Genomic DNA, 23,309 nt, shown 5'->3' with positions numbered 1-23,309 from the left:
TCCCAACACGCTATCAAAATATTTTTCTCAATATGCATCACATCAAAATTATGTCTCAATAATAGTGATTTCTAATAAGGCAAATAGTAGAAAATACTAAGTTTGTTCCAATTGTCTCCCCGTATTTCATGATATATCTTGGTTTTCTTGCTCTGATCCATAGTAAGAACTATGCCTTCTAGGTCTCATGTTTTCTCGTAAATTTTTTACCCCGTTAATAATTTAGAGGGCTCTCTATAATCTGTTCGACCAATAAATGACTCTTTATCTCTTCTGTATTTGTGCTTTGGTGGAAGAAAGCGTATGTGACCCATGTAACATTGTTTTGAAGCATTAACTAATCGAAGAGATACATTATCGTTGTTACAACAAAGACAAGCAAATTTCCCTTTCGTACTCCAGCCTAACAAATTCGCGTAAGCTGGAAAGTCGTTAATGGTCAATAGCAATGCCGCTTGCAACAGAAAGTATTGCGAGGTGTGTGTATCAAACGTTCTCACACCAGTTTGTCACACTTCAGTCAACTCGTCGATCAATGGCTGGAGAAATATGTCAATTGTATCACCCGGACTCTTTGGACATGGAATTAACATAGATAGAATGAAATTGCTAGAATTCATGCAAGTAGTGGGTGACACATTATAAGGAATGAGAATAACCGTCCAAACACTGTATGACTTTTTCCCATTTGCAAATGCTTGAAATTCATCGCTTGATAAACTCAGTCTTACGTTTTTTAGATTCCAACGCGAAATCTTTATAATTTTTATCAAAACTTTTCCAATTATTTTAAAATAGAGAAAATCGAAGGTTTTTCAATAAACCTTCGTAATTACCAATTTGGGGAAAGTTAAAACCGAAGATTTTCTAATAAACTTTCGCTATTACCCCTTCCCAACACTTAGAATTATTTTTATTTCTTTTTGGGAAGAGTCAAAACCGAAGGTTTATTAAAAAAAACCTTCACAATTACCAATTTGGGGAAAGTTAAAATCGAAGGTTTTCTAATAAACCTTCGCAATTACCCCTTCCCAACACTTAGAATTATTTTTACGTTTTTTTGGAAATGGTCAAAACCGAAGGTTTATTAGAAAACCTTTGCAATTACCAATTTGGGGAAAGTTAAAACCGAAGGTTTCCTAATAAACCTCCGCAATTACCCATTCCCAACACTTAGAATTATTTTTACATTTTTTTGGGAAAGATCAAAACCAAAGGTTTATTAGAAAACCATCGCAATTACCAATTTGGGAAAAGTTAAAACCGAAGGTTTTCTAATAAACCTTCACAATTACCCAATTTCCAACACTTAGAATTATTTTTGATTTTTTGAGAAGGTCGGAACCGAAGGTTTATTAGACAACTTTTGGTAAACCCTCATATCACTGAAAGTTTTACACATCTCTCGGAATCTATTTTTATTAACAAAAGTTTTCTTCCTCTCGGGACCATTACCGAGAGTTATAGAAAACTCTCGGTAAACTCTGTCGGTAAAAATCCTTTTTTTACTAGTGGTATTTGTTGATTGTATTCTACACTTCGAAATTAAGCAATCAATTTCTTCATCTTCTGAAAATAAATGGAGGGTGATAGCTATTAGAATATAATATATCTGTAAGATATTATCACAATATTATAAATTGCGATAATATCAATATTATATTATTATATTAGCTTCCTTATTTGTTAATTATAATGTTTATATAATAGACATAACCTTTGTAACAATTAATAACAATTTAATACAATATTTATCTATTCAGTTTAACATGGCATTAGAGTCTTGTTATCGTTCTTGAGTCAATCAAGTGATAGTCTTTTGCTGCCTCCATCAATGGTTATCTTAGTTATTGATGGAGGGATCTAATCATTTATTATTAATATTATTTTTTGTTTGTAGTCTTAAACAGTTTACATGGGGTTTTGGATTTCATTTGAGTGGATTTATTTTCATCTAGTTGGATTGGGATTTTGGTAGCTTGGTGGAAATGAGTTTAGTTGTTTTGTTCTTAAGTGAGGAGAGTAACTTGGACGGATTGAAGGTTGGTTTGGTTGGATTAGCTAGTTTAGAAGAATGTTGATTTTATTATTAGTTTTGGAGGAGAGGAAATCGGAAGTGAGTTTTTGAAGCTTGGTTTGATTGGTCTTTGTTTGATCGGTTTTGGTTGTTTTGTTGAGTATATGGAGTTGAATTTGGTTTGGTGTTTTCCTATGTTTGTGAAACTTGGTTTGATTGGTTTGGTTTTGGTTGTGGTTGAAAATAGGGAGTTGAATTTGGTTTGAGTTTTCCTTAAGTTTGTAAAGTTTGGTTTGATTGGTTTTGGTTTGGTTGTTGTGGGTTGTTGATTTCAGATTGATTTTTTGGAGGAGTTTATGAAACTTGGTTTGATTGGTTTTGGTTTGGTTGTTAAATTTGGTTGATCTGAATCGAAGAAGAGCTGTTTTTTTTTGTGGGTGATTAATGAATTAGGCAGAAGAGAGAAGAGAAGAAAGAGAAGAAGATTAAAAATGATGTATAACTTCTTATTGTTCGCGCTTTCGTTTTCTAACTGTCAAACTCTCAATGCTTATTGTTGCATCGTGAGTTTGAGTGGAAATGTTAGAGTATAATATTTTATATTTGTAAGATATATTATCAAAATATAAATTATGATAATATTAATATTATATTATTTAGTTTCCTTATATGTCAAATATAATGTCTATATAATAGACATAATCTATGTAACCAAAAACAATAATTCAAAACAATCTTCCTCTCTTTTTGTTTAACATAGCATGGTGTAAATGAGTTGAGTTGTTTTGTTCTTGAGTGAGGAGGGTAACTTGGATAGATCGAATATTGATTTGGTTGAATTAAATGGTTTGCAAGAAGGTTGAATTTATTATTAGTCTTGGAGGAGGGGAAATCAGAAGTGAGTTTTTGAGGCTTGGTTTGATTGGTCTTGATTTGATTGGTCTTTGTTTGATTGTTTTTGGTTGTTGTTATTGATAATAAGGAGTTGAATTTGGTTTGAGTTTCCCTATGTTTGTGAAACTTGGTTTGATTGGTTTTGATTTCGGTTGTTGTTGAGAATAGGAGTTGAATTTGGTTTGTTTTTCCCAGTATTTGTGAAGGATGGTTAGTTTGGTTTGGTTTGGTTTTTGTGGGTTGTCGATTTTGGTTGGTCTGAATCGAAGAAGAATTGATTTTGGGGGGGATGGTCAATGGATTGAGCAAAAGAGAGAAGAGAAAGAAGAGAAGAAGATTAAGAATAATGAGTAACATTTTGTTGTTCGCGTTTTTATTTTCTGATTATCAAACTCTCAATGCTTATTGTTGTTGTATCGTGAGTTTGAGAGGGAATGTTAGAATATAATATATACGTAAGATATTATTACAATATTATAAATTGTAATAGTATTAATATGATATTATTATATTATTATATTATATTAGCTTCCTTATTTTTTAATTATAATATCTATTATATAATAGACATAACCTTTGTAACAATTAATAATAATTCAATACAATATTTATCTCTTTAGTTTAACAGTAACAAGTCTAAGAGAGGTTTAAGAAAGGGCGATGAAAAGAAGAAATCGATTTCAAGGTCGATCAAGGCCGGTCTTCAGTTTCCGGTGGGTAGGATCGAACGGTTCTTGAAGCAAGATCGTTATGGTAAGTGTGTTGGAAGAGGAGCTCATGTTTACCTAGCAGCTGTTCTCGAGTATCTTACGGTTGAAGTATATAAATTATTTAATATCTTCTTTGTATTGATGATGAAATCTAATATATATATATACATAATTAATTAGGTTCTCGAGTTGGCTGGGAATGCGACAACAGATAACAAGAAGAATGGGATAACTCCAAGACATCTTCAATTGGCAGTGAGAAATGATGAAGAGCTTGGGAAGCTTCTTGCAGGGGTAACATTTGCTAATGGTGGTGTCTTGCCCAATATTAACCCTGTCCTTCTTCCCAAGAAGAAGCCGGCCGAGGAGGAAACAGATAACTCTCCATCCAAGGCTAAGATGGTCACCAAGCAAGGGCAAGAAGTCACCTAGAAAGGCAGTTGCGGCTTAATTAACTTATTCATTTATCTTTTTAGGTTAACAAAACTCTTTTATTTCTTCAGTTTTCTTGTTTCTCCATTTATGACATTTAGTTGTAATTCTTTGTAATCAACCTCAAGAATTCTCTGCATTTGATTTGTTGTACAAATGGAAAGTTTCTTTTATTTCACATTATATTTGGTTTATGCATGGTACTTCATTGTTCTCACAATTATGATTTTTAATTTTTATTTTAATAATAGTATCAAAATAACCAATAAAAGAACATGCCCATAATTGGAATCTTGCAATAGCTAACTTATAAAAAAAATTGGTTAAATATTTTTTTTTTCAATTAAATTATTACATAATAATATATTAATTGAAAAACTTTCAAAGCATCGAGAAACAAGTTTGTCTGAGAGGTGTAGAAATATAAAAAATTAGATGATGTGACATTTATGTATTAGTCTTCTGTCAAATAATTTACTTTAAATTATATAATTTATTCATTTTAACATTAATATATTTTTTATTTTATTTTATATGTGTAATTTCTTCATCTAAAACTTTCATTTATCTTCAATATATTCCTAAATGTCTTGTGTGGTTCAATATTTATATCTAACTTTTTTTTTTAAGTTTTTTTTTAGTTTATTTTGGATTTTTCTTTGAAATCATAAATATATTAATAGTTTAATTTAACTCTTTTAATAAACATTCAAATATTTTAACTTATTTGAATAGTTTATGCAAAATGCTTCAATTTATCCTATTTGAATCGTTAATGCAAGAGTTTTTGATATGCTTAATCGTTTAAATAAGATTTCTTATCAACGATCAATCCCGACAACTAAACATTTTTTTAAAGATCATTGGAGACGAATTGAACGATGATGACCCACCCTGTTTGGGACTTTTGTTGTATTCCAAAACAAGAAGGTTATCAATGAGTGACATGCAAATAGATAGATTTTAAGACTATGAATAGGAGTTGAGATTAGATAGAACAACAGTTTGATAGTTGTTGAGAAAAGCAGATTTAATTACTGTTTGAGCAATGGAAAGAATAAATTATTCCTAACTAATCTAATAACTGGTTCCTAATTATTTTCTAACTATTCTAATAACTATTATTTTCCAACTTAAAGATTTTGATGTGCATACATTTAGAAAAACCATTTTGTTGCCTAATTGGATAATCTTCACTTATTTCTTTGTCAATCCAATTCATGAGATATTTATGTCTTCTAGATGATCAAAACTCTCTCAACATAGGCTACATTTACCTCAATTCTGTGAGTTGGTTGACCCAAATCCCAATTCTAAACCAGACTTCAAATAAACTCAAGAAGGTTAATTTTGAAAATCAGCTAATTTACATTATTTAAAACATTGATGAGATTGGATTAAATTTAGATTGAGTTAGCCCTCTAGGTTAATTTTGAAAATCAGCTAATTTATTATATTTAAAATTTTTATGGGATTGATTAATTTTTTAAAATTTCAAAAAATGCAATACTAATTTTATAATTTATATACTTAATTTTGAGGTCAAAAACATGTTAAGAAAAGTCAAATATGATTAAAACAAAATATAGTGAATGATTAAAAAATTTATTAAACAGATAAAAAAAAATAACGTATTAAGTATGTCAAATACTTATTAAGTGGGTTAAAAATATATTAGTAAGTCAAAAACGTGTTGCATGAATAAAAGACATGCATAAATTGGGCAAAAACAAGTCAAATATTGGTTAAAAAGACTAAAAACTTGTTAAATAAATCAAAATGGGTTAAATAGATAAAGACATGTTAAGAAGAACTAACAAGTTAAATAGGTGAAAACGTGTTAATCAAAACAAAAATGTGTTGAACTATAATACATGTTAAACGAAATAAAATATAAAAAATCAGTTTGAGTTACTCAACCTTGGGTTAAATATAGATTAATCGCACTTGGTTCTCAGAATAAAAAGGGAGAATAGGGGTGGGTTGTCTAAAACACCCATATCCCTAACGACATGTGATCCAATTTCCTCCATCATATTCCTTGACTTAACGCCCGATGGGTCGGGTACCCGAAGGAACCGATCGATTCGGGTAATTTCGGGTCAGGACCAATTGGTTCCGAGTACCCGAAAGAAATTTTGGTAATTAATTTTTTTCTGGTTCTCCCTCTTCCGTTCAGATTCTCTTCTTTTTCACATTCATGCTGTCCTCCGTTTTCATAAATCCATTTGAAAGTTTCCATTTGAAAATGAGAGAGCAGACAAAATTGAAAATGAGAGGGAGCAGAAAAAACTGAAAATGAGAGAGAGTAAGAGATGAGTTGAGGAAGAAGATGAAGACCGTTTATTTTTTTTTATTTTTTTTTAATGTTTCATCTAATATTTTAAGCTTTTATTCCATTTCATTCAAATTATGTTTAAACATATATAGATAAAAACTAAAAATATAATAAATTATTAAAATTAATTAAATAAGTAAAAAAGAAATTACTTTAAAAAAACTGGGTCTGGTCGGTTCCGAACCGATATTTCGGGTAATTTAAATACCCGTTTTTTTTCGGGGCAAAATCGGGTCCGGGTCGGTTCGGGTCTGGGTCGGGTCCCCGAACCCCGGAAATTTGCCATGCCTACTTAACGCATTCATCACTCTCCATCCTATTCCTAGACTTAACTCATTCATCACTCTCGTGAACGCTTCCTCCTAGCAACAAGGAGGAACCTCCAACTATAAAAAGGGATGAGAAATCAAAGATAAAACAGAGCTACCATGGGATAATATATATTTTAAAAAAAAGTTAAAGGGATTCAAAACAAGCCCATTTTGCTATTGGATTAGAGCTATCACTTCTGTCACAAGTCATTTAAAAACAAATTTCAAAATAGTACATTCATCCTCCTTGAAATTGTTCACCAATAAACAAGCTTAAAAGACCGCTAGTCGAAATGTAATAATTTTACATTTTCCACAACATTTATGATTACCTTACAGCGACGCTGATCCGTAGAAGACTACCTCAGCCGGTCCTGTCATATACACATGGTTGTCTTTCTCATTCCACTCAATCTCCAATGGCCCACCAGGCAAATCAACAGTACATTTCTGTTTCACATAGGGGAATAAATAGTCAGAATTTTGAACCAAAATACAAACAAAATAACTAAACAGTGATGACATCATCTCAGCGAAGCTAATTATTTCGAATCCAAACTTAAAAAGCTGGGGAAAAGCATGTCCTGAACTTACTCGACTGGAATGACCTTCAAGAACTGCTGCAACCACAACAGCGCATGCACCAGTTCCACAAGCAAGTGTGGCACCTAATGATAGTATTGACATGAACCTTCAACAATTGTTTCAATTGAACCACAAGTAGTGATAAAAAATAAACTTTCAAACTATATACCTGCACCACGTTCCCATACTCGCATTTTTAGGTGTGTAGGAGAAAATACCTCTACAAATTCTGCAAAAATGAATCCGAGAAACAAAAAGACGCTTAGATATAATATAGACACCTAAGAGTAGCTATGATATGAGAATTCATAATCATTTAATGAACTTAACAACCTCTCCAATTTTCCTTCCATCAATCTCAATGGCAAGTGGCAACAGTTTCTATCAGATGTGCAAAGAACTACTTATAACTTATGGATGTTCAAAGCTGTGGAAATGTTCAGTCATGGAAGGTAGAATGCCTCAATGCCTAACTAACCTCAAACATACAAAACCTAGGAATGGTTTAATGCAGGGTTGTTCTTTTCAAAATAAACCGGTTTTTTTGGGAAAAAACTTGTTTGATGAAAAAGTGGATTATTTGGCTTAAATGGCTAACATATCTGTTATAAAGAATAAAGTAAATATATTTTAGTTTATGATTTGATTGATTTGATATAAGAAGGTGATGCGAAGGTTGTTATTTGAATAAAATTCCAAATAATCCACATCAGACAAGCTCTTATTGCAATTATAGATAAAATATGACCTGTATTAGTTCGTGCAGGGAACATTTCATGATGCTCAAATTTTGGACCAATCTCTTGCAAATTTAGTTCATCAATCCGCAAACCCTATTCAAGGATAAACAAAAATAGACTCAAAATTCAGCAAATGCAATGGGAATAACACAAAACTGAAACAACCCATTCAAGAAATTTTAGGTCTCTCGAGAAGGATGTATAAACTCAATATCATGTCAGAGTGAGATGTGTCCAAAGACCCACAGGGCCATAGGCTTTTGTCAAGGAAGTTTGCATACTAGTTGAGGTCCAGCATAATAACCTAATTTCTCAAAGAGCTAGTATATCTGTATTCAATAAACAAGCAATCTTTTTTATCAGATCAAAATGCACCTCACACAATGTACAACTCAATCAGATAGCTAAAGATGTCATCTTTACTGAAATAAATTTATACCTCGCCGCCTTTTGTACCAAAAGTAATACAATGAGGGTTTCCCATGCTGACACATGTCACATTCCAGATGACTCCATCTACAGCAAGCTCTGATTTTATAACAGCCTGCTCTCGGTTTGCAGAAATTTTTGTGGGTACATCAGAAGCCTTAAGTATTGGTTCACCCATGTCAACTCTAACCTGAAACATTCAACTGATTTTGGTAACCCAATAGAAAAGCTAGTACATAGTTATTCAAGAAGAAATAACATGCACAAGGAAAAATCTAGAGCAGCAAGAAAACACAGTCAAGTTAACACACTAGAGACTAATGAGGCCACAATTGTTGTTTCTATTTATATCTCCCTTTGACTGGGGATGGTGGAAATGGAAATTGTTATGGGAATTTACAAACATGCAGACCTATAACACGCTTTTGAATTATTATATGATTTGTAGTCCAAAACCACTACCTTGAAGACTCGTCAAAATTTTGAGGTTCCTAAGAATTTTCTTAGTTTCATTTGACCACAAGAATAAAACAGATAAATCTTAAGAGTGTTAAAATAAAGTGGACTACCTGTCCATCCTCTTGAGTTTCAGGAACAATTAGGCCAGCACCTGTATGTATGGTGAAACTGAAAATAGAATTGAAAGATACCATGAGATATTACTCTAAAGATTGGAAGGAAAATGAAGAGGTCACAACGAGTGAACAAAATTGGTTGTGTTATTCACATGCAACTTAGCAAAAAACTTTATTTGAGCATCCTATGTGTTTTTATATCAGTACAACTCCATGCAATATGAACTTATAAAGTATCCATGTTCAGATGATCAAGAATGAAAACCATAGACAATAAATTTTCTGTAAGTCTTGTGATAATCTACCCAATTTGCAAAAATGCAACAGCTACAACAAAACAATAAAATAAATATTCTTACAGGTCACCGCAATACGACAGTTGAAACTTAACAGTGTTACAAAGTAACGACAGAAATGAAGAAAATATTAAAACCAAGTTTATATGATTAACTGAAAGAGAGGGGATTGATCAAGAAGTTTGAACTTAAATTAAAATCTATGCCTTCCAAAAGAACCACAACAATACCTTTGTCTTCCAACCAATTTCTCAAGGTCAGCAATAAATTTGGCAAAGCACCTAACACCATTGCCACACATCTATATGGAAAAAAGAAATTATTACAACATGATAACGAGTCTATAATTCAAATCCAATGGATAGAAAATAAAACTAAACCACATTAACCTCAGGTTCGCTTCCATCAGAATTGAAAATTCTCATGGTATAATCAGTTCCATTAATGCCAGGCATAGCAAAGATTACACCATCAGCACCAATGCCAAAGTTTCTATCACATAGCTTCACCGCTTGTTCTGGTGTGATCCTAGGCTCTGCAGAATTTCGATTGTCAACCTAATCATCAACAACAACCCACCAAGAAACCATATTTGAGCACCCTTTTAATAGCATATGAAAAGATGAACAAGTATTTAGGACAATTAAACCCTACCCAATAATCCTAGACTAGTTGAGCACGTTTCTAAAGCAATAAGTCAAATCAAACATATGTCCTAAGTAATCTTGATAGTTCATTACCATGATGAAATCGTTGCCAAGGCCATGGTACTTGACGAAATTAAGAACGTCGCGTTCTTTATGATCGAGAAATGAAGTAGAAGATTCTCTCTGAGGAGCTTCGACGCTCATTGAATTGGCTGAAACGACAAGAATAGGGTTTCGAGAAGCGTTTCCGATTCTGGGAATGTTAACGCGGTGGAAAGAATGAGATGAAAGAAAGGAGGAAGCTGAGTAATGAGAACGACGGTGGCAACGTAAAGAGATGGATGATGAAATTGTGGAAGTTATAGCCATTGCAGTCCGACCGGAGACACTTTCTCTTTCTAGAATCAGAAACTAAAGGGCGGTCGTCGGCGGCGGCGGCTAGCAATAACGAACAGGAAGCAAAGTAACCAACTACTGTCCTAATTTGAGACGGTTCAGCGGTTCAGCCAACTGGATGGGCTTCGTCTTTGGGCCACAATAATTTTAAATTAGCCCATGAAGATTATAGAAGATTAAGGGTGGATGGTTTTATTACTCGAGTGGGTTCAAATGTTGTTTCGTTTATATTGTCTATCACGAATGCGAAAGTTTTAACAAGAGTTCGGCGTGATATTAAGGAGGTATGGAGTTATATTGTGATCGGGTATAACCAAAGTCGATCTCGATGTTTGGAATGTCCCAACCTAAAAAATCGTGATTTTTGATTACTAAAAAAATGATAAAAAAATAAGTTTTTGTGAAGTTTGAACTCCATAAAATGATAATTTTATGTTTTCTTCTCAAACCACTAGACAAGACTTATTTATGTTTAAAAAATTATAAAAATTTATTATTTATTTTATTTGATGAGCTACTCTGGAGAGTTGCCCTGAATATAACTATACTATGTGCGAGAAGAATTGAAGATTACGTAAAATTGGAGAATTTCACACGAATAAGTCATTCAAAAAACTTATTTCAAGACGCGTTAAAAGATTGAGATTTGTGATTTGTTTGTTTTATTTACTCAATTTTTGTAAAATAAATGCTTGTTTGATTTAGTTGGTTTCTTTTTAAAATCAAGTCTTGTCTAATTTAATTTAAGAACTTATGTTGTTTTATTATGTGTTTTTTTTTAATGAAAGTATACCAAGTCATTTATTATTTATTTATTTTAATTATAAAATAGTACAAATTTAGATGAATCAGACCCTCTTAAATTTTACAAATCAGCTTACCATTTTAATTATAAAAAATCGAATTAATGATAAGAGGACATGCAACCCATACAAATAATAGTCATTTTATCTCCTTTACAATTTTTATTTTTATTAAATTATTTAATATTTTAATTAAAAAATACAAAATTTAAACTAGTATTCTTCTTTTTACTTCTTTTTTAATTATTAAAATGTCAACAAACATAATATATTTATAAATTATATATACACATTAATATATTTAAATATAAAAATATTATCTTTAAATTATATATAGTTATAGTTATAAATTGTTATTATATATATATTTTACAAATGATATATACACTTTTTTTTTTAAATGAGATTTTTAAAATTTAATATACACATCTAAAGAAAAAGAGAACAAATAAATATAAAAATTACACACATTATTCAATCTTGTGAAGAATAGCACTTGCAAGAGATAATAAACTACTTAATAGAAATGTATGCAAATATTTCATTAACATAAAGATTATAATATTAGATTCAAGCATTAATAAATTTGCAAGTTACATTTAAATCAATGAGTAAGATAAACAAATAACAGAAGGCTTTAAACAAGTGATTGCAAAGGGACAGACAAAACAACATAGTACATTTCATTAAAATGGCTATCTGTTTTAAGCTTGTTATGAATAAAAACACATTTGTTAAGTTTAAAAGCAAAAACCAGCTTCCAAAGATGAACATAAATGATTTAAGTAGCTCCATAAACATCTTAACCAGTATTTCAAAACAAAATAGAAAGGAATAACATAAAGTAGTGATAAGCAATACACTCCAATAAGACATGTCTAGTGAAAACACTAACAAAACTCATATAATATCCAAAAGAAACCAAAACAAAAACTAGAAAAATATTTAGATGATCCCAATCTTGTTAGCCACATCTAGTGCATCATAATCTGGGGTCAACCTCACATATGCCTTCTTAGTACCATCAGGCCTGAAACATCAAGTAATACCCATAAGTTATTTTCATCATTTAACATAAAACAGTTCCCAATTGATTACAATTCAATGAACAAACATTACAGCACTTACCTGATCAGGGTATTGACCTTCTTGGTTTGGATGTCATACATCTTCTTAACAGCATCTTTGATTTTCTTCTTATCAGCACGAATGTCAACAATGAAAACAAGTGTGTTATTGTCTTCAATCTTCTTCATGGCTGATTCAGTTGTCAATGGGTATTTTAGAATCTGATACTGATCAAGCTTGTTCCTTGAAGGTGCACTAACACGTGGGTATTTAGGGTTCCTTTCCTTTTTCAAAGTCCTAGGTCGATGAAAGGTGACTGTCGTTCGGATCTTCTTTGCCTTCTTCTTAAATGCAGTTGAACCTGATTTCACTGCCTTAGCAGCTTTCAAGGCCTGAGCCTTCTGGTCAGTTTTCTTTGTAACATCAGCTAGAGAAGAAGGAGACAGTACCAAATCAGAACCAAATCATTGAACACAGACACTACAAATCTATACAAGTCTATATCACACCATACCCAGTAGAAAAAACATCATATTTGAGCTAATTAATCAAACAATTTCAGATGAATCGAAAGAATGAAATGTAAAAGACAAACCTTTTGCAGGAGCCATGGATGATAAACGCTGCTGCAAATTCTATCAGATGTGCAAGATGATTTCCTGTGGAGATCAATAATGCATTAGATTATTAGAAATAAGTAAGATCTAGAGAAAGGAAGAAAGAGATGAGAGAAATGTACCGAGACAGCAGCTGCAAGTCTCTAGGGTTTGTGAATGATGAAATAGAGACGAAAGTTTTAAACCTATTCGTTATGATATGTATTGGGCTTTTCTAAGACCTAGAAACTAATTTTTAGCTAATGGACTTTAAAGCCCAAATATCTTTTTTTTTCACTTCATATTTTTCCCCACTTCTAAGCCCCGTGAGGATTTAATGAAAAATTGTTAAAGCTTAATTTGAATAATTTATAGGACTGTGTAATTTAATTAATTATTTAATTTTACAAATTTAATAGTTTCTAGGAATACATATTTTTTGAATTGATTTATTCTAAAATGTTAGCATATGAGAGAATTAAAATATAAATAGAAGGATCATATCTCCTTCCAATTATTCTAATTATTTTCTTATTATTTGAAAATACTAGTTTATACATAGGACGGTCGATACAACCTACCTTAATATTTTATTATACTTTATCGAAAATTTTGATATAGAAAAATTCATACATTTACCTTACATTGATTTTGATATACATTAATTTTATTTGTCAAAAGCTACGAGGGAAGTATTTTTGCGATGCGACAGACAAAAATCAGGTTTATCATGGAAAAACGAAACATGTACATGTTCGTTATCATTTCATATGATCAACTTTAGAAAATGATGTGTTAGCTCTTGAGAAAATTCTTGGAAGTGAGAATCTAACTGATATGTTGACGAAAGTTGTGACAAACGAGAAACTGAAGTTGTGCGCAACTTCGATTGGTCTTCTTTGTTAAGACATCAGATGGAGTCTCTACCGATTAAGAGATGATGAAGTTAGTCTTAAAGTGAGAGATTGTTGAGTTGTAGAGCCTACATTTATAATAACTTTAAGAAATTAATTAAGTTTGTATTTGAGTTTGGGCTTTAAGAGTTATTTATGCTTTATTATTTGAATGTTTACCCTATAATAAACCGTGTGAGACAAAACTTTGTATTCATTTTTCTTCATAGTAAAATTAGGTGGTGTCTAAAGTGGACGTAGCTCATTTTGAGTGAACAACTATAAATTTGTGTCTTCTTATTTTTATTTTTTGCGTTTTTGTAGATCGATTCAGGTCAAATTTGGGGATATAAATCCTAACAACTAATCGATTATTTATTATTACTCTTTTTACTTGAATATTTGGCTTTGAATATAAACGGTTAAACGGTTTTGGATAACAAAATGGAGTTAGGCGGCGTCATAGAGCTAATTAAGTAATATTCTTCTTATTTGAATATTTGTCTTTGGAATTGGACAAAGTTAGTAACGTCATTGCTCCTATTATTTGGTCTGTTTATTCTTAGTACATGTGTTTTATATGATGTCAAAAAAAAACTTCAAGAATGCGGTTTCCTTTTTGTTAATTATTTTCTTACGAATGATCAGTTCAATTCCTAACATTAAGGATGACAATTTGAAACCGCTTCGCACAAACCGAACTGAATTGCCTCGTTTGAGACGGTTTTTCCCCAAAATCGAACGAGAATAGGACGGGGATGATATTTATGTCCCCCGTCCCGATGTCACCCCGATTCTGCCCCGAACACCATAAACATAATTAAATATATTAAATCACTAATATATTTATTTATTCATTATATTTTATAAGAGTAATAAGGTTATTTTTTTATAATAATATAAAATTTTAATATATTACAATATATATTATATTAAAAAAACCGTTTATATAATTTTATTTTATAATTTTTATTTATTTGTTTTAAAAAAAATTATTTAAGGTGTCCTGCGGAATTCCCGAAACAAAAAAAATCAAACGGGGCGGAGATGGTATTAAAAAAATCCTCGAAATTATAACGGTGCGAAAATGATAAATGCATTCACTGCCCCCAACCGTCCCATTACCATCCTTACTCAACAATAACTTGTATTTATAAATTAAAAATTGTGCATGAGTCCAAGTTTGATGGTAACTTCTATTTATAAATTAAAATGGTGACATGTGCAATTCTATTGACAAAACGTATAAGCAGGGGCTACATATTAAACCCGATTTAGACTATATTTTGAAAATCCTTTAGAAAGCAGTTTCTATCCTCTTATGCATTTTATGCATCGCCTGGTTAGTTCCTTGAGAACCTTCCTTAAAAAATGTAATACAAGAAGTTGAGTGAATACTTGACCGACAAAGAGCAATTACAAACAATAATATCATAAAGTATAAGTTTGGTATAAAAAAACTAATACTCTGTCACAAGTTCATATAATTCTTTTTGACACGCTTCTTAAATAACTCTTTTAACACCCCGGCCACGAGATTTAATGGAAGATATGATTTAAAATAGAACAAATACTAGAATGAAAATTGGTGACTAAATAATTTTCAACACACTTTTTTAGTGTTAAATATATATAAACTAGGAGAAAAAGTGGATTCAGCGACACCTAAAACCTTTACCGAAAGTGGAAAAGGTTATTCCTGATGAATTTCAGTAACCATTCGTCACTGAAAATGTCGTCACTGATGTAAAAGAGTATCATTAACGGCATTAGAGAGTCGTTACAAATATTACTATCAGTAACGACTCTTTAAAAGTAATGTCGTTAATGATACATTCTTAGTTAGACGATTCTATTAGCTAGCCTACTTGAATCCAATTTCACTTTCCTCTACTCGACTGAATTACGAGACCAAGACTAGCATATTCAATTATCATACCGGTACAAGCAATAAGTATAGACTACCGACAACCTTCTTTCTAAGCTTGGACTGCCTTGTCATCCTGGAATTCTCTGAATGCCCGTATTAGGGGAAGGAGGAAATTCAATCGTTAAATTTACTAGCTTCGGAGCCTCGTCAAGCACAAATTAATGTGCTTAAATCATTTTATTTTTATTTTTAATCGTTCATAACTAGAGAGGATCTTGGAATTTTTTGAAAGGGGTTCCCTTGAGCTCTCGCTCTTACTCTTTCTACTCCCATTGCTCTATCTGAGATAGCATGCAATCGAAAATGAATATATAAAGAGTGTTCCCCCCCTCTTTTCAAGTAGGGCACTTTTTCCAAGGTGTCCGGACACATTAGTAAAACTGATAGAAAGCCCAATTCTAAAGTAAAATAGCTATATATAGGGGTGTTCATCGGTTCGGTTTTCGGGTTAGTCGAGTTCCTCAGTTCGGTTTATTCGAATTCTTATTTTTTTAACTAATTCGAAAACCGAACCAAATTCAAATAAATTCTAATAAACTGAACCGAATTTGAATAAAAACTAAATTCAATTTTTTTTGGAATAAATGAGAACTAGCATAACTCGAAATCGATTGCACCAATCGGGAATTGAACCCGAGTTTATACCATGACAGAGTACTATTCTACCACTAGATCACTAGTGTTTTTCTTTCTTTTTTCTTTTATTATTAAATCTTGAATTCAAAATATTTTATTTTGATTATTTTGAACTTTTTCTTAAGCTAAGTTTGGAAAATAAATAATAAAAAATGAATTCGGTTTTCGAGTTGAAATCCAAACTCGAAAACCATTTCGAAAACCGTATTTGAATTCGAATTGGTTTGAAATTCGATTCGAAAACCGAAAATGAAATTTGAATTCGGTGAATTTGAATTTGGTCGGATATTCGGTTCACATCAAATATTGAACACCCCTAGCTATATAGTTGATTAACTAACTTATTAAGGTTCTCATAAAGCACTTTATAGTTTTCCTAGTCAGATAGTGAAGTGAAGATAGTGAAGTGAGAAATCATCCTTCACCCCTTTGTTTGTCCCAAATCTATCTTACTAATAATAATCAAAGGGCAAGCCAAAACCTACTCCTAACAAGAAAAAAAGATTTTTCCCACGCTAGTTGAAACTGGCTATGACAAACGTCTCGACTATAAATAGACTCGCAACAGTGTCTTTTACAAAGAAGGAATGTGAAAAAGAGATTGAATTACTGCTTGGTGTGTATTTAGTAAACTTCTTACTTGATCAAGACTTTATTGGGTAATAGCAAGCGATCGTCTAGCCATCCTTATATACGCCTCATTATATAATTTTTCATATACTCATATATATTTAGAATCAATCTTCCTAAAGAACTGAAGGGCAAGATTCCTTGAGCGAAAGGGAGAGGGGGCGATGAAAGAAAAAAGTCATCTAAATTGCAAAAGTCTCAATTTCTATTCTATTCCTACTATGAATCAAAGTCAATAGCTAGCCCCAACATGGAGTTGTTTGTCTAAAATGAAAATAAAGTCCCATGCATTGAATTTGAGAAGCAGGAATAGTTCTTTTAGGTGCTAGAGCAAGAACAGTCCAAATAGACTTCGGCATTAAGAGTCATTACTGATAGTAAATATTTTTTGTTTTTTTTATTTCGTAGTATTATTTATTCTTGAATAGTTGTTTTGTAAAAAAAATATCATAAATGAATACACAAATTCCAACCATATTCTTAAATAATATAAAAATATAAATATATATATATATATATATATATATTTACAACAATATTTAAAAAAATATAATCAAATAAAGATAAATCTGACAATTGATTTACAACATATTTGAAGAAATACAGTGAATGAGAAATATCAATGACCTGTCATAGGATCATCAATCACCTCAAAGAGATTTACAATGTTAGGATGCTCTAATGTCTTCATGGGAAATATGTAGGAGCCCAAAACCTGAGCAAAGTACAGAATTAGCTTCATTACCAGTACAAAAACATTATTCAGTTTGCACATAAATGGAGATTAAACCAACATAGCTGAAGTCGAGAGAGAAGATATGAAATCATGAGAAAAGGCAAGACCTAATATAGAACCGCAGGTTTCCTTTGTAAGCCCATAATTCGATTTATCAAAATCACAGGATTAACAATAAGATCAGTCAACAAATATTTACCTGTATTGTCTTCTGAAAATTTTCATTGTTTGTTACTTAGTTTTCCTTGTAAAAAAACATTTTGATCCAATTCATATATATATAATCTTAAAAATTATATTAATAATTTAACTATTCACAATTAATTATACAACACTAATATTACTTTAACTTGGAATCAAAATTATTAACGAATAATAATATACACTTACAAAAATTACCTCATCATTGTCAAGATGAAAGAGTATATTTTGATTTTTACAATTGTTGTCTATATGGTTAATCACTCCAACAAAATTCAAATTAGGGAATAATAATATGGGTTGTTGAATTTCACTATCATGGCCTTCCTTGATATCATCATGATGTCCTCTTACTTGTTCACATTTCCTTCCTATTATATAATTTATCTTTGGTAATCCATTTATACTCAACTCTTGTAAAGAAGGAAACGAGACCTGTATTCAAAATCAAACACATCCATTTACATGAAGAAAATAAATCTCAATTTTTTGTCAGATATATATGTCAAGTTTTGAAAAAATCACTTACTTCATTTCTTCTTCAATATCATATAAGAATATATATGTCTTAAGGGCTTGTTTGGTTTGGGTTATTTAAATAACCCAAATCACTCAAATATATTTCACTCACTTCTCATTGATCGCATTACTCAATTCATTAATCAAAATATTAAATATCCTTTATTTTTAATAATTATTTTTTATTTTATTTATATATTAATACCTTTTAAATCATAAACTACTTACAATAATCATTAATCATTATTTTTTCACTTTTTCAAATTATTCAAATAACTTCAATCCACTTGTTCTCCATCTATATTCTAGTGTATAATTTATCTTAATTTGACAAGCTGTTAATTTTTAAGCTAATCTAATATACACAAATGATAAGTACACTTACAACATTACAATAGCTACCTAATCATCATCATCATGTAATAAAGTATTATTTTGTAAATTTACTGATACTTAATTTTCCTTATCTAAACTTAAAAATCATTTACTATTTTCACTCTTACCTGATAATTATCGTGATAAAATAGTGCATTTTGCGACTTTTCTTCCTTGTCACTCAAATTGTTGATGTTAATTATGACAAAACTCGTGAGTTTGTCCAAGGATCCAAGGTACAATGTCAACAAATTAGGGAATTCAATTGAATTTCTACATTGATCTTCTGCACCCATTGCAACTCCTACTATACCTTTCAACATTTTACATTTTGTGATGGTTAAAATTCTAAGACGAGAAATAACCTTTATCACCAAGCTATCAGAGAAGTTAAAAGATTGAAGTTGTCACAATTATCAATATTCAACTTTTGCAGTAACGGTGGTATGAACAAAGTTTCAATATTTGAAATAGATATCATATTCAGCTCCTCCAAGCAAGGCATTTCCAACTACAAAATAATAAATTTAATTCAAAATTACTCACAATAATAGAACATGTATTTTTTTTTATTTAGCCTATTAACTTTTTTTATAACTAAAAGTTGTGTGGTAATCATACCTTAGTTGAGAAGATAAATTGCTTCACTCCTTTTAATTCCAATGTTTTCAGTTTATGAAAATTAATCTCGTCTACTCTTTTGCAAAAATATTCCAGACTAGACAAATCACAAAGTTTAAGAGTTTCCAAAGCATTGAACTCAATTTTATTGAGTTGTTCTATTTCATGACAAAAACTAACAACTTCTTTCGTCTTTTCACAATTTTGGAGAATAAGAATTTGAAGATTTATGAGATTCCTTAATATTGATGTAGAACATAAGTGTGTCATTTCATTGCATTTATATAGTTCAATACGTCCCAAACAACGCCCAAATTTAGAAGTCTGCAACGATGAAGGTGACTGGGGGAAAAGAAATCCACACAGTTTAAGCACAATATTCTTCAATGATAGGAATTTGTTTGTCATCATATTCTCCCACATGCCAGAATCAACGCATAAATATAAATCACTAATGCCTTTTTCAATTAAGACCTCAAGTTCAACTAAGAAACTAGTATTGTCTCTAACATTCTCCAACCATAGTCGTGTTTTCCCAATTTCATATCCAATATATTTGCTTCCTTCTCCTATTCTTATATTGAATTGTTCTAACATCGTTGATGAAGAAAATAACATAACATATCTCGGCACTTGCTTTATGCTGGGTACCTCCAATTCCAATTTCCACAATCTATGTAAGCAATTTAACTCATCAAGTCCGGCTGCATGTTGGTTTACGTCTTCATATTGTAGTCTCCAATTATTGAAAGAATGCCACATGTACAATTCTTGTAGATTAGTAAGCCTCGAAAGAACACCATTACTTATGAAACAATTGCACTTAGTCAAATCCAACAATCTTAAATTTGTTAACTCAATTATTTCGAGTGGCAAAACTTTTATGAGTGAGTTTCGAAAAGAAAGGATCTCCAAACACTTAATATATCCAATGGATGGAAGATATATTGGTTGTCATATCCAAATTCAATCTCTCTGGGGATAACATCTTCAACTTGGAAGAAAATGATGAAAACTCACTAATCTTACCGTAAGAGCCAACTATATATAGAGCTTTTAGATTATCCGTCCTTTTAAATAAATTTTCTGATATTTTAATATTGGATCCACAAACACGTGAACTATTCAACCTTAGTAGTTCCAATTTTGAACCTTGAAATTCCATCTTATCAAGAAATTTTAGATCATTATTCCTGAAAAGTAAAGAAATCATCTTAATATGCAGACTCATGACATTCTCTGGTTCGTCCACATCATCACACTCAAGAAAATGAATACCGTTATTTTCTTGTTTTACAATTGAAATTCCCACGTCTCTTGCCACAATCATGCATCTTCACTACACATTCTTTAACCTTTATTAGCAAATTTCTCCTTGTTAGGTCGTCTAATAAGGCATAGACACGATGACTACATTTTAGGTAATTCATACCTTTGAAGAGTTTCAAAGCTACTGCATAATGATACAACGTCTTAATAGGAATCTCTTCGTCTTCTTGGAATAAGCAGCAAATCAAGAACACGCATTGAGCATTGGGATCTTCTAAGAAGTCATAACTCGTCTGCACGACGTTGTGTATCTTGTCATTGTGTAGTTGTTGACTCTGCAACCTCGAAAGCATATCGTTCCATACAAATTTGTTCTTATTTACGAGAGCACCTCCTACGACCTCAAGTGCGAGGGTTAATCCTTTACATTCATTAACATTGTATAGTGATAGAGATTAATCCCATGGTTATTATTGATAAACAATGTTACAATATATACTAGTCAAAAGACTCTTAATAAGGTAAACCACTAATCTAGGAATCTAAACAAGGTAACCCACTAATCTAGGAATCTAAACAAGGTAACAAGATATATACAATATACTAATACACCCCCGCAGTCGAAACGGGAGATTCTCGGACGCTGAGACTGTCTCTGAAATCTTCAAATAGTATGCGCGGAAGTCCTTTGGTGAATATGTCAGCGATTTGAAAACGAGAAGGCATATGAAGAATGCGAACTTTACCTCTATCTACTTTTTCCCTTACAAAGTGTATGTCCATTTCGATGTGTTTGGTACGTTGATGTTGGACCGGATTTTGGGAGAGATAAATCGCACTTATGTTGTCGCAGTAGACCAGTGTGGCTTTGTCCAATGAGATACGAAGTTCTAACAATAAATTGCGAAGCCAACAGGATTCGGAGACAACATTGGCAACTCCTCTATATTCAGCTTCAGCACTAGAACGAGAAAGTGTGGATTGCCGTTTTGACGACCAAGACAGAAGATTATCGCCTAGGAAGACGCAATAGCCAGATGTAGAGCGACGGGTATCTGGACATCCTCCCCAGTCTGCATCAGTATATGAAACGAGTGTAGACAGTGAGGATTTGTAAAGATGAAGGCCATAGTGCTTTGTACCCTGTAAGTATCGAATGATTCTGTGTAAGGCAGCCAAGTGAGCCTCTTTCGGATCATGCATGTGGAGGCAAATTTGCTGGACTGCATATGAAATATCAGGACGTGTGAAAGTAAGATACTGTAGTGCTCCGGCTAAACTTCTGTAATGAGTGGGGTCAGAGACTGGTGGACTAGTTGATTTTCCAAGTTTGCCATTTGTATCGACCGGCGTTTGTGTTGATTTGCAAGTAGACATTCCAGCACGATCAATAATTTCTTCAGCATATTTCTTCTGACTAAGACAAAGTCCATCCTTAGTATACGATACAGCAACTCCCAAGAAATAGCTTAATTTACCTAAATCCTTCATAGCAAATTCTGCGCCTAAGCTTTTCATGAGAGTCTGACGTAACTGATCAGACGAAGCCGTAATGATAATGTCATCAACATACAAGAGTAGATAGGCAATTTCGGACCCATGTTGATAGATAAAAAGCGAATGATCAGTCGTGCTGTGTGTAAAACCGATTGTAGAGACAAAATCTGCAAACCTTTGATACCAAGCACGAGGAGCTTGTTTTAAGCCGTATAAAGATTTGCGCAATAAACAAACATGGTCGGGAAAGATTTTGTCTCTAAAACCGAAAGGCTGATGCATGTAAACTGTTTCGTTGAGATTACCATGTAAAAATGCATTCTTGACGTCCATTTGGTGAATGGACCAAGACTTCGATAAAGCAATGCTCAGAACAGTTCGTATGGTGGCTGGTTTGACAACAGGACTAAAGGTTTCTTCACAATTGATTCCAATCTGCTGAGACCTGCCATCACCAACAAGACGGGCTTTATGCCTCTCAAAAGAGCCGTCAGAGTTAGTTTTATGCTTAAAAATCCACATGCATCGTATAATATCAACACCCTGAGGACGCGGAACCAAGTCCCAAGTCTTATTACTAATTAAAGCGTTAAACTCATCGTCCATGGCGGCTTTCCAATTCGGGTCTGATAAAGCTAACTTTGGGTTTTTGGGAATAGGCGATGGAGATGTGAGTGTGTTTAGATTGAAAATGCGTTTTGGACAGACAATCCCATCCATTGCGCGGGTTCGTATTGTCCGTGTTGGATTGATGATGGTTGGTGAATGATTTGGACGGTTTGGTCTTGTGGACGGGCTGGTCGTGTTTGGGTTTGGGCCTGGTGAAGTGGTGATGGGTGATGGTGGGTTTGGTGGAGTGTGTTGAGTTGATAATGGGCTCGGTAATGGAGTGTTGTTTGGTGGGGAAATGGACTCGGTGATGGGCGGGGTTTGGATGTGTATTGGGATGGTTATTGGTTCGGATTGAGATGGGTGAGTTGAGTTTGGGTTTTGGACAAGAGAAAAGGGAAATTTTGTTTCGTCAAAAATGACGTGACGAGAGATGATAAATCTTTTTGAGGCTGGGTCGTAGCATTTGTAGCCGCGATGATTAGAGGGGTATCCTAAAAAGACACAAGGGGTAGAGCGTTTATGAAGTTTGTGAATAGTGGTTGGAGGAAGAAGA

At 32.3% G+C, this 23,309-nt stretch overlaps 2 protein-coding genes and 1 pseudogene across 2 annotated transcripts; 1 reads left to right on the top strand and 2 right to left on the bottom strand.

Moving 5' to 3' along the window:
- The first annotated feature begins 435 nt into the window (after positions 1–435).
- Positions 436–4,072, top strand: LOC124910790 (annotated as a pseudogene).
- Positions 4,073–6,884: 2,812 nt separating this feature from the next.
- On the bottom strand, positions 6,885–10,421 carry LOC124915126 (diaminopimelate epimerase, chloroplastic). Its single transcript, XM_047455792.1, has 9 exons — positions 10,068–10,421; positions 9,717–9,884; positions 9,558–9,628; positions 9,026–9,083; positions 8,467–8,646; positions 8,036–8,120; positions 7,457–7,516; positions 7,297–7,370; positions 6,885–7,152 (listed from the first exon to the last, which is right to left on the bottom strand). The coding sequence occupies exons 1-9, from the start codon at positions 10,341–10,343 to the stop codon at positions 7,036–7,038; spliced, it is 1,089 nt and encodes a 362-aa protein (XP_047311748.1). The 5' UTR covers positions 10,344–10,421; the 3' UTR covers positions 6,885–7,035.
- Positions 10,422–11,940: 1,519 nt separating this feature from the next.
- On the bottom strand, positions 11,941–13,052 carry LOC124915117 (60S ribosomal protein L23a). Its single transcript, XM_047455780.1, has 4 exons — positions 12,981–13,052; positions 12,837–12,900; positions 12,302–12,668; positions 11,941–12,203 (listed from the first exon to the last, which is right to left on the bottom strand). The coding sequence occupies exons 2-4, from the start codon at positions 12,850–12,852 to the stop codon at positions 12,119–12,121; spliced, it is 468 nt and encodes a 155-aa protein (XP_047311736.1). The 5' UTR covers positions 12,853–12,900; positions 12,981–13,052; the 3' UTR covers positions 11,941–12,118.
- Positions 13,053–23,309: the final 10,257 nt, after the last annotated feature.

Source organism: Impatiens glandulifera, chromosome 1, assembly GCF_907164915.1.
Source record: "Impatiens glandulifera chromosome 1, dImpGla2.1, whole genome shotgun sequence".
Taxonomy (NCBI): Eukaryota; Viridiplantae; Streptophyta; class Magnoliopsida; order Ericales; family Balsaminaceae; genus Impatiens; species Impatiens glandulifera.
Note: the sequence above shows the minus strand (reverse complement) of the source record. Positions and strands in the feature narration are given on the sequence as shown.